A 12,526-nucleotide genomic window follows, 5' to 3' on the forward strand; every position below is an offset into this window, starting at 1 on the left:
TTGCAATAATTTTTTAATAGTTTATAATATTGGTTCCTATCTTATATTATAGAAAAGCTTTAATCTTTTTTTAAAAACGGCCTAAAAACTTGAGGCACTTCGTCGCATTCGTGGATGTGTTTATATGGGTGGGCCTTGGGGGAGGAAGGGTGCTGGGTCACCTCACTCTGGAAGGACTTGGGTTCATAAGGACCGTTCTGTGCAGTGACACTGTTTACGTATGAGATGACGTTGGAGATGTGTAGGTGCCTGGCGCGTTTGCAGAGGGAGGTGGTGTGGGCGCTGCTTCCTGAAAGTTAGAAGGATAAAGATGACAGTGAGCCGATCCTAGGCGGGAAGTTTGAAAGACCAGTGTGGCTCTGCTCTGCACTTTAACATTACAATGTTCCTATTTACAGGAATGGAAAACCGGGAAAAGGAAGGCTGAGAAAGATGAGCTGGTGGGAGTTATGATATTTTCCACCATGGAGCCAGAGGCACCTGACCTGGACTTAGTAGAAATGTAAGAGATGCTGCCAAACTTCCCTTCTCCCCAAACTGAGTCCGCCTCCTTTGCTGACAGGTCTCGGCCAGTCGTCAGACTAGAGTGTGTAAAATGAGTGGGGCTTGTAGTCAGATGACAGGAGAGCATCGTTTGTTCATGAAACACTGTCTCTCTAACCATAACATCAGTTAAAGTCTGCTTCCCTTTTACCTTGAAGTCAGTGATTTCATAGTTGACATTGTGGTTAGGAGTTATTTCCAATAAAGTATGATGAGACAGGGTGGCACCCACAGAATGGTCCACGAGACAGAAATCTCTCTGAACATCGCCTTGAAGGGGGCAATCCCAAACCTGATTTTTCTGTTTTTTTCCTATCCTGTTTTTAATCTTGTCATCTTCTTTTTAATGTAGGCTTGGTTGAAAATCTGGAGTAGTTCCTTTGCTGCGTAAAGACTAAAAAGAAATCTTAGGCTTTTTTTTTTTAATTTTAAGAAGCTTTTTTCTTAATGTAAAATCATTGCTTATGTGTTACCAAATATATAGATAGTCTTATAACTACCCAGAGAGAAAAATCAATGCTAATATGTTGACCTAGGTCTGTGGTCTTCCAAACCTTCCTCTGTTCATTTGTATCTGAAGGAAAAATTGTTTGTTTAAACGAAAGTGACCTCACACTATGCATTCTCTTTTATAATCTGCTTTTTTCATTTAAAAGTATATTGTGATGATTTTTTCAAGTTGGTGAAAACTTTTTACATCCTTAAGTACCTGGTATGTTCAGTATCACTTAGATGCTATGCGTCTGGGGTATTTTCTCTGACTCATTAAAGTACTTGTTGGAATGAATGAACAACTACCATTAGCAACCTGTACTATGTTTTTATAGATTCAGTGGTGCCTGCAGTGATTGAATTTCACTAAGAAAGATATTCAAGAAATGAAGATTTTATTTACTTTAGAATAATTTTAGTTAAAATTCACAAGGAATTGAAGGGGGAAGGAAGCAGAGTTAAAATATAAATGGCAGATTTTGAAGTAGTTCATTAAAAACCAAATCCAGCCTGTTTTTTTGTTTGTTTGTTTTTTTGCGGTACGCCGGCCTCTCACTGCCGTGGCCTCTCCCATTGCAGAGCACAGGCTCCGGACGCGCAGGCTCAGCGGCCATGGCTCACGGGCTCAGCCGCTCTGCGGCATGTGGGATCTTCCCGGACCGGGGCACGAACCCGTGTCCCCTGCATCGGCAGGCGGACTCTCAACCACTGCGCCACCAGGGAAGCCCCAGCCTGTTTTTAAGACTGATTTAGTTAAAGTGCAGTTGTTATAAAGCAAGAAACAAGTACCCGTGGTCACGTTTGGTGTGAACTCCCCTGACCACATGAACTTTTCTCCTTACACCTCATACTGTTTGGATGTTTGATAGTGAAGTCAAGGACCCACCTCCTCATGTTTTTGCCCCACAGAGAACAGAAGTGTGATGCTGTCGGAAAATTCACCAAAGCCATGGATGATGGTGTGAAGGAGCTGCTAACCGTGGGGCAGGAGCACTGGAAGCGGTGCACGGGACGTAAGTGCCACCCTGGGCCGCGGCTGGCTTCTGTAGGTGGGGGTGCGGCCTCCGCCACGGCCTTTGTCACCCTGGGGAAGCTGACCACCTCAAACAGAAATGCGCTTAGTGAGCCAAAGTCACGTCATACCCACAGCTCTTGGAGGAACCTCACTTCTCAGCCCTCGTTAAACGACAGAAAACTGGCTCAAGCAAAGCCAGTTCAAGAGCTCCTGTGGAAAACACCATGTTCACTTAAATATTTCCAGTTATTTGGGGTTTGTCGTCTGTGGAAGATTAATCTTTTCTGCATGTTTAAAAAGTGCCTGTGGTTATTTTTAATCTCATGATTTTAGTTTTTAATATTCATCCGTTTGGTAAGATGGATGAATGTTAGTAAGTTGTATATTTGACTAAAGCTCTAATTTTTAGGCAAAACCAGTGGTAGGTGATAGCAGAAAGTGCGTACATGGGTCAGACTCGCACACTGCTGAGAAGAAAGTGGCGCTGTCACCCTTGCTTTCTGCCTGCCGTTCCACATCCTCAAGAACTTCCTGTCCTCCCTCCCTTCCCTTTGTTTGCAGACCGTCATTCTGCTGAACTGGTTTCCTGTATTCCCCAAACCCACGCCGCCCTGGCGTCAGATAGGCCGGGAGAGAAGCGCACACAGTCACGTGTCCAGCTGTGGGGATCAGGCCTTGGCTACTGTCATGTTGAGGGTGGCTGAGTTGAGTACTTTCAACAGAAACCTGCCACCTGGCAAAGCCTAAAATATTTCCTGTCTGGCCCTTTGGAGGATAAAGCCAGGCCTTGCACTGAATGGCCCTCCACCATTCACATGACATTTTATATCAACAGAACCATTTGTCGTGTACCAGCTGTTCATGCTTGAGGGGCAGACACCAGGAGTAATAACAGTTGCTCCTTTCCCAAGGCAAAGAAGTACTAAAAATAGAACTGAGCCTGAAAACATAACGTAGACAAATGCAATAGCAGAAAACAAAATCCGTTTCAAGCCTTTGGTCACAGGGAATAACTCATGGGCCAAAAGGGGAGTGACACTTCTCTAAAATGTAAATGAAGTAATTTAATTTTTAAAATAATTTTAACTGTAAACTCAGCTGTTTCCCTTTTTTTTTAAACATCTTTATTGGAGTATAATTGCTTTACAATGTGTTTCCCTGTTTTTAAGAAAAATTTAAGTGAGTGCAAATATTACAATAAGATTTTTTTAAGGAGATCACAAAAAATCTGGGATTATGGCTTCTTTTAAAGAATCAAATCCCTTATGTCTAACATCTGGTCAGCTCCATGTCCTGTAAAATCCATGGGCCAAATTTATGAAATAGTAGTAACTCTAGGCTGCTCTCTTTTGCGGGGAAAGGGGGTGGAAGTATTTTGTTTAGAATTTGATTCAGGCATAATTTCTTTTTTCTCACAAAAGAATTTTTTAAAATTCCTAATCTGTGAAGTGAGAAAGGTAGCACACACTCTGGTGAAGAAGAACTCTAGCACACACATGGTGAAGCACATGACAAGTATTTTTTAACCCCTGGTATGGAGGCAAAAGCTGAGTTACAAAAGGGTGAACAATTTATTAAAATCAAGCTGATATAGTTTGAATTTGTGTTTCCTGATTATTACAGCTTATAGACTATATGTCAAGTTTCTCTGGCCTAGATTCTTTTAAAGAAACATTTGAATCATTTTTCTTTATTAATATAACACTGTCTTCAAATGAAAGTAATGGTTTCTTTTGAAAGGCAGCAGATGTGTTTCAGGGGACTATGTATAGATGCAAAAAAGGTAGCCTAAGATACGAAACTCTTCTCTAGGAAGTCCTCCAAAGTGATCCCAGAAGCCTAGAATTTTAGCACTAGAAAGAACCTTAGAGATGATTTAGTTAATCTTATTATTATACAGATGAGAAAACTGAAATCCCTCCTCCCTGATCCTGTGAGGTGCCACTGCCATTTTTCTGCACACCCCATTGCTTTCAGTTTTGTTTTTGTTTTGCAAATAATCATTCATACGTACATAGCAGAGTGGGAAAAGCAATGGATTAGGAATCACAAGTGCCAGATGCACCATTTAGCCATATGACCCTTATTCTCCTAACCCATGAAATGAAGATGGTGTACCTGCGTTGGTAGAGGAGGTTGTTGTGACGATCAAGCTGGGGTGGTATACGTGAAAGGACTCTAACCTAGACGTCATCTTCTAAGTGAGCTCCTGGTGCACTTTGAGTTCATTCAGTGAATGAGAATGTGGGTGGTGGTGGTGTTCATAATAATAGTGTCCGCCATTAATTGAACAATTGATTAATTTAAAACTAAAAACATTAATTGAAGAAACAATCATTAATTTTTAAAAACAATCATTTTACATCAATATTTTATTAAGAATATAGACTATTTTGAATCGTTTCAAATTTCTTTTATTGTAATAGTACTTTTAGAAAATAATTGGATCCATTTCATTTTGCTCAGAGGACTAGTTAATGATTTATTCCTTTTTCTCTTTCAGCATTACCCAAGGAATATCAGAAGATAGGCAAGGCCTTACAGAGTTTAGCAACAGTCTTCAGCTCTAGTGGTTATCAAGGTACATCTTTATTTATTTATTCTTTGGGCCTTGAGTGTCTTATCCACACAGACTGGCCTCCTCAGGCTCTTGTAAACAAACAGTAACTGCAGTTAAGCACCCTCGTCAATGAAGTTTCATCTGCTGCACTGAGGACTTTTGCAACCTCACCTTACTACTTTTGAGAAAAGTGGTGGGTTGTTATAATTTGTTTTTTCTTACTAGCTTCTTTGCCTTTCTTGGGCTCAGATAGCTCTTGTGTTTTAGTAAAACAGGCCACTATGGTATGTGACACTCTGCCCTTGCTTCGTCTCTCTGCCAAACTCTGAAGTCAAGTCTGACTGTCAAAAGCCAGATCTTATCAAGGTATTTGGAGGAAAAATTTTTACTGAGTAACAAGTTCATGTTGCTTTTTGTCTCTCCATAACTCATAATTGCTTTCAACTTATCCCATATCGTATGTCTTACTTGTGGTATTTTGAGTTCATTGTGCATTTCCATTGACAACACTTATAAGAAGAAGTTAGCTGTTTTCTTTTATATTTTGGTTTATGTTTTCTTAATTTGGCCTGTGGAGCAGATAGGAAGTAAAAGTATTTGCCAGGTGAGTGACACCTATTCAATTTGAGGGCATCCTATCACTTACAGAAATGATAGACTTAGTATTTTCACCGTAGTGTTTATCCTGATACCCAGAGAAGGCATGTCTTTGGAGGTCAGTGTCTGAGTATTTTCAGGAAGAAGTTAGTCTCTAACCAAAATGTAAGATCTGGGGCTCCCATATATGAATATTTCTTGTTGGCCTGGCTGAACTGTGTCTTATAATCAGAACTTTTAGTCTGGGTGGGAGTTTAGAGGATTCGTTAGCCTGGTCCCTCATTTTCGAGATGAGGAACCCCAGGCCTAGAAAGATAAGCATATCTTGTGGCCAACAGGCACATGAAAAGATGTTCAACATCACTAATTAGAGAAATGCAAATCAAAACTACAATGAGGTATCACTTCACACCAGTCAGAATGGCCATCATCAAAAAGTCTACAAATAATAAATGCTGGAGAGGGTGTGGAGAAAAGGGAACCCTCTTGCACTGTTGGTGGGAATGTAAATTGGTGCAGCCACTATGGAGAACAGTATGGAGGTTCCTTAAAAAACTAAAAATAGAGTTACCATATGATCCAGCAATCCCACTCCTGGGCATATATCCAAAAAAGACGAAAATTCTAGTTCAGAAAGATACATGTACCCCAGTGTTCATAGTAGCAGTGTTCATAGCAGCACTGTTTACAATAGCCAGGTCATGGAAACAACCTAAGTGTCCATCGACAGATGAATGGATAAAGAAGATGTGGTACATATATACAATGGAATATTACTCAGCCATAAAAAAGAATGAAATAATGCCATTTGCAGCAACATGGATGGGCCTAGAGATTATCATACTAAGTAAGTCAGACAGACAAAGACAAACATCATATGATATCACTTATATGTGGAATCTAAAAAAGCAATACAAACGAACTTATTCACAAAACAGAAACAGACTCACACACATAGAAATCAAACTTACGGTTACCAAAGGGGAGAGGTGAGGGGATAAATTAGGACTTTGGGATTAACAGATACACGCTTGGCTGTGTTCACTGGAAAGGCTTAGAAACAATTATCCAATCCAGTAACGAGAAGCACCCCTAGCACCACCCACATGGCGGTTTCTAAACATTATGTTCCCCTGAAATAAACGAGAGCTCCTAGCAGAACTCAGATGTCAGTTTGAAGAGCCTTCTGCTGTCCAATGAAGAGAAAATTTGAGCATTAGTGAAAATAATAACTGCTGTGGAATGTAGCATATCAAATATGTTTAAATTCAGACTTTGCAATGATACTTTTTTAAAACGCTAATCTCAGTTACATTTGGAGGATAGGAGAGAATCAACTTACTATTCTGAAAACTGTAGAGAGGAAAAAGCATTTAACCTGCTCTTCCTATTGCTATACCTGAAGGTAACCAAAAAGTTGATAAAGGGAAGTTTCTCTCTATAGAAGTATTTCAACTAATAAAGAAGGAGTGATAGAAGTAGAATAGCACCAGTTTGCAGACCTGTACCAAAATAAAAGAGCTAGGCAATACAGGGAGCAGAGGATTGTGTTATCACCACCGAGACTCAGTCAGCAAAACCCAGACTGTGGTACCAAGGTACACGACCTGGCTTATACACCTCCCAAAAAGAAATTTGCAAGAAAAAAGGATGGAGGAGAAAGAACTTATGTAGGCAACACATCAGCTCTGTGCCATGTGGGCTGTCTTTGCATCTTGATTCAAGCAGCCAACTTGATTGGAGATACCAAGCAGCTACATACTGGCTGGACAGTTTATACCAGGAACAATTTTCTTTTCTTAGGTGTGAGGTTGGTATCGTCCTTATTTTTTTTTATTTCTTATTTTTTTGTGGTACGCGGGCCTCTCACTGTTGTGGCCTCTCCCCGTTGCGGAGCACAGGCTACGGACGCGCAGGCTCAGCGGCCATGGCTCACGGGCCCAGCCGCTCCGCGGCATGTGGGATCTTCCCGGACCGGGGCACGAACCCGTGTCCCCTGCATCGGCAGGTGGACTCTCAACCACTGCGCCACCAGGGAAGCCCTGTCCTTATTTTTTAAAGAGTCCTTATCTTTTAGGTAAAATGTATGGATGAAGTGTTAAATGACCAGTGAAAGGGAGAGGTAGGGAGGAGACTAAAAGCTTGGCCGTGAGCCGTTAATTGGGACGTCGGTGATGGGTAAATGGGACGTTGGGTGATGGGTAAATGGGGGCTCGTTATACTATTCTGTAGATTTTAAAAGTTTGAAGTTTTCCATAATAAATTTTTAAAATAAAATAAATGAAAAGGAAATATAAGTTATAACCACTCATATAACTGTAATGATTTTCAGGTGAAACAGATCTCAATGACGCAATAACAGAAGCAGGAAAGACTTACGAAGAAATTGCCAGTCTTGTGGCAGAACAGGTATTGACATAACCCCACAGTTCCAATTAAGACTTTATGCTACCTCATCCACATATTTAATTTAAAACCTGTTTTAAGGCAAAGTTTCCAAATGGCTGTTCTCTTCTATCCCTGTGTATCTTTGTTAATTACATTGGGTAATAGTATTTCTTAGGCCAAGCTAAAGTGATGGATAAATTCATCATCATGAAACCTAAATACCTTCCAGTGTTGATGGTTTGAATCCATTCTCAGCCATGAGGGGATTAAAACATACAGGAAAGCTTTGCTCAAGTCCCTGTTTGGACTCTTGCTCAGCCTGTCTGAGCCTTGGTTTCCTGGTCTGGTAAATGACGATGGCAGCACCTACCTGGAAAGGATCTCAGGCTCCAACAGCTAATAAAGAGAAAGCCCCTGGTGCAGTTCCCAGTATGGAGCAGGTTTTTGTTACAGACACATGGCTTTCATTGGAGCTTTTAATAGCCTGATTTCAATTATGTTCATCGATAACAGATAATAAGTTTCCTTAAGGAGAATAACCATCCAAGTTGTTTCAAATCCCTAAATTTAAAAACCTTTTTTTCAGATGATGACTTGAAATATATGTTTGTATGCACGTACATTCATGTGGTCATTAACTACTCTCCTGATACTTGTAAAAAAAAAAAAAAAAGATACATTTTTAGAATTGTGCATACCATAACTATTAAAAATTAAATCTAGAAAAATAGAAAAATTTAAAGTTGCCACTTTTAATGGTTACCACATTTTTAATAATTATTTTTATTCTCTGCTAAAATTTAGACATTAAACTATCTAAGGTCTTATTTGCTCGTATGTAAACGTACAGTATTAACCAGTTTTTTTTTTGTCTCACAGTGTTGTATTTTGGGCCACCTCAAAATAGCTAATTTTACCAACCAACCTAAAAATTTTCTGTTTTATCATTTTCTTCACAACCTGTGATGAGAGTATAGTTCTCGGGGATTATTTTCTTATAGGAAAACTAAGCTGAATGCTTGACACTCAGTAACTTAATGTAGTGCCTGGTGGATTTGGCTGATACAGTCCTCAGATATAACAGTTTTCTCTTCCTTGATTGTCTGAATTCCTCCGCCAATAATAACCAGTCTGTGTCTTGTTACAGCCAAAGAAAGATCTCCATTTCCTGATGGAATGTAATCATGAATATAAAGGTTTCCTTGGCTGCTTCCCTGACATTATTGGCGCTCACAAGGTAACTTGATCATAGAAGTTCACAGATGACATCCCGGGTGAATCAGAACCCAGGCGCACCGCCACCTGCCTGAGGCTGACCCTTCAGTGCCCCGCAGTCAGGAGCTGGTCTCTGAACCAGCTGGAACGGCTTGGAGTGTTTATAAATAGTGAGGTGCTAACATGTTTAGATACATGGATAGTTTTTTAGTTTCTTTTATTCCGTAAAAAGATTATTTTGAGAGAACCTAAAGTATGATAAATATTCCTTTATGGATATACTTGGGTCAGGTATCCAGCATAATCATCGTGGTGTTTGGTATTCAAGTCAGTGTCAGGAATGGTACTTTCCCTCATCAGTGAGACCCTGTGTGCTGGGTGGGCAGGTCCTCAAAGGTCCTTTCCTGTCCAGATGAAGTAAGTTGTTCTGTCCCCGAGCCTGACGAAGGGTCTCCCAATTAGAATCAAAATGGTCAATATCAATTTTATATGTTTATATTAATAAAAAGGAAACTATATCATTCCCATCATAAAGGTTTTTTAAACCTAAATAAAAGATTGGTTTGGGGTGTCCTCAGATTTTGATTCTTGTGAATTTCTCTCTCTTTCAAACTCTGTGTACTGCTTCACTACTGTGGGTGCTTTATCAACTGCAGTACTCTGGAGTATCGTGATACACTTGGGTTTATTAAGAGATTCTCTACGAAGGCCTGGTCTGTGATCCTAACAGTCCTGGCAGGTGGGCATTTCAGCATTTGGCTTTGTAACTGAAGTATCATGAAGGGGTAGCATAGGTAAGTAAGCTTTATGCAACTTCAAATAGCTTAGTATAGAACTCAGAACATCTTCTTTATCCACTGATTCATCAACGGACACTTAGGTTGTTCCCATATCTTGGCTGTTGTGAGTAATGCTGCCATGACCATGGGAGTGCAAGATATCTCTTTGAGATAGTGATTTTGTTTTCTTTGGATATATACCCAGAAGTGGAGTTGCAGGGAAAGTAGATCTTAAAAATTCTCATCACAAGAAAAAAAACGTTTGTGACTCAGTGAGGTGATGGATGTTAACATACTTACCATAGTAATCGTTTTGCATTATAAATATGTGTCAAATTCATGATGCTGTACATCTTAAACTAATACAATGTTATTTGCCAGTAAGACTGGCGGCGGGGGGAAAGGGGGATAAAATAAATAAAATGAAGACGAAAATCTCAGGAAACATCTGAGAACAGTTAGCATGTTGTAGGAGTTTGCGCCTGCCATCCGAATTCTAGGCGGGGAGCCTGGCTAATACTCTCCAGACAGTGCCAGCAAGCAGTGCGCTGAGACGGGCGTGGGAAACGTTCGGCAACTTTTACACTTGTTTCCGTCTAAGTATTAATTTAAAATTAGTTCAGTGCCTCTTACAGAAATCACAGTAAAGCTTATGATCAGCCCACTTAGGCACCAGCTTATGAAGTATTCTACCTTGTAACAGAGACACAGTGCCCCAGTGCCTATGCTAGACTCACCTGGATCGGATGACTTCCTGAACCTAGTGCCTGTTTTCCCATCATGTACTACTCGTATCATGGCAGTGGCTTATACGTATTACAGAAGAGAGTGCTGTTTAGTTTTCTGCTGTGTGCTAGCATAAAATTGTAGCTTTCAGCTAAGTTATATTTTGCAAGAATAGCAACAGTTTTGTCTCCAAGTGACTTATAGGAAGTTACATGTAGATGCTTACCTTATGTTCTTATTTTGTGGGACATTTTCCTATTCAGTAGCAAGTCAGTTATAGAATATGTTAGCTTTGTTATATTTTAAACTAATAATTGATCTTTTTAGATTTGTTTTATTGATACCACTGCATTTTGTATTTCACAGGGAGCAATAGAAAAAGTGAAAGAAAGTGATAAACTCGTTGCAACCAGTAAGATCACCCCACAGGACAAACAGAACATGGTGAAGCGTGTCGGGACAATGTCTTACGCTTTGCAAGGTAAGAAGGAAGGGTCTGTGGCTAACTAGTGGAGGTTTTTTCCTCAGCAAATTTTCTATCTTCCTTGCTGGAGAGAAACTCAAATGTGAACAGCAGTTAAATTAATAAGAACTGGGCTTCCCTGGTGGCGCAGTGGTTGAGAGTCCGCCTGCCGATGCAGGGGACGCGGGTTCGTGCTCCGGTCCGGGAGGATCCCACGTGCCGCGGAGCAGCTGGGCCCGTGAGCCATGGCCGCTGGGCCTGCACGTCCGGAGCCTGTGCTCCGCAACGGGAGACGCCACAGCAGTGAAAGGCCCGCGTACCGCAAAAAAAAAAAAAAAAAAAAAAAAATATTAATAAGAACTGATTCAAAATATCTTCGTAAGCCTGTTGTTTGCAGGATCCCAGTGTTAATGAAAAGCTGTAATAGTTATTTACTTTTTCACGCATTTACGTGACATAACTATGAATGACAGCTTGATTAAACCTGTACATTTTTATTATTTCTTGGAGACCTTGAAGATTCCTTTCATAACCTTTAATATCAGCCCCTATCCAGATTAGATTCCAGCGTTCAGCTTTCAGCAGCATGTAACCTCCCGAGACCATAGAATGTGAAGGGAGTTTGAACATGGCATTTTTGGCATAGTTTGACTGTAAATAAAGAGAAAATATTAATGTTTTGAGTGTTTTCCAGCAGATAGGAGCAGTGAATGGATTTTTCTTTTGGTGGATGGATAGAACATACATGGGCAAAGGAGGAAGGGGAAGGATGTTCCAGTATGAACAAAAGCACACAAAATAATGGTACCAGATTAGGTCATTGGCCTTTGGGAATGAAACACACTTGGAGAGTATTAGGGGAAAAATTCTGGTGATTGTGGAGGGCCTCGAAAGCCAGGCGGAAGAGTCTAGGCTTGCTGTGGGCATTAAGAAGCCATTAAAAGGTTTTGATGGAAAAATGAAACAAACAAAAAAGCACTGCTCAAGGGAGAGGGTTTGCTAGTGAGTGGGGGAGGGCGTGTGCAAATCGGGGGCTGACGTTAGTCGGACAGCCCGACCAGAGACCTGACTCCTGCCATCTGAGATTTTGAGAACCCGAAGAAGATGAGGTGCTAGGGGAGAGAATGAAGGGTATTTGTGGGCTTTTCTAAAGGACATCCTTCGGGACTAAGGAAGGTGTGGGAGAAGGGAAGAATGTGTGAAAGGCGTCCAGAAGTAAACAGGGAAGCCTGACTGAAGCTTTGGGCTTTGAAGGGTTTTGAACGGGGCAGTTGGTTTTGAACTTGTGTTTGGGGTTATCCAAATAAATAAACGAGAGGCTTTGTACAACTTTTGTAACAACATAAAACTCAGAACAGTGAGCTTTTTGTAGGAATTTATGCAGGCGGTTGGCTTTGTAGGTGTGGAGTATAAGTAAGGGAAAAGACGGGGTGCAGGGGGGTAGGCGATCAGGAGCCCTGATAAGGAGGCGTCTCCAGAGTTGGTGATGGGGTGAGGGTGCTGAGAGGCAAAGTTAGAGACGGGATTCATTTGCTGAATCGGTACATTCAGCAAACAGGAAGGATGGGCGTGTGACCCTCTGCCTGGAGAGAGCCTGAGTTCTGGCAGCCCTGGTGCTCAGCGGCACCAGGCTCCACTCTGAAGAGGGCTTTGCTCACGTCTCACTCCTCTGCCCAGCTTTTCAGAGTCCCTCAGGAGACCTGCCTGGGCAGTCTCTGTGCAGGAGGGGACATGGCAGCCAGCGGGCG

At 41.2% G+C, this 12,526-nt stretch overlaps 1 protein-coding gene across 1 annotated transcript in view; it reads left to right on the forward strand.

Moving 5' to 3' along the window:
• SNX9 (sorting nexin 9) overlaps positions 1 to 12,526 on the forward strand; it is a gene marked incomplete at its 5' end in the record, with an annotated part of 91,727 nt that overhangs the window by 75,792 nt on the left and 3,409 nt on the right. The window contains 6 exon segments of the mRNA XM_082668901.1: positions 399 to 502; positions 1,945 to 2,048; positions 4,554 to 4,631; positions 7,540 to 7,616; positions 8,743 to 8,832; positions 10,682 to 10,796. Coding sequence (XP_082525027.1) covers positions 399 to 502; positions 1,945 to 2,048; positions 4,554 to 4,631; positions 7,540 to 7,616; positions 8,743 to 8,832; positions 10,682 to 10,796 — 568 coding nt within the window.

The sequence above is a fragment of the Grampus griseus genome, assembly GCF_964374135.1.
Source record: "Grampus griseus genome assembly, chromosome: 13".
NCBI lineage: Eukaryota > Metazoa > Chordata > Mammalia > Artiodactyla > Delphinidae > Grampus > Grampus griseus.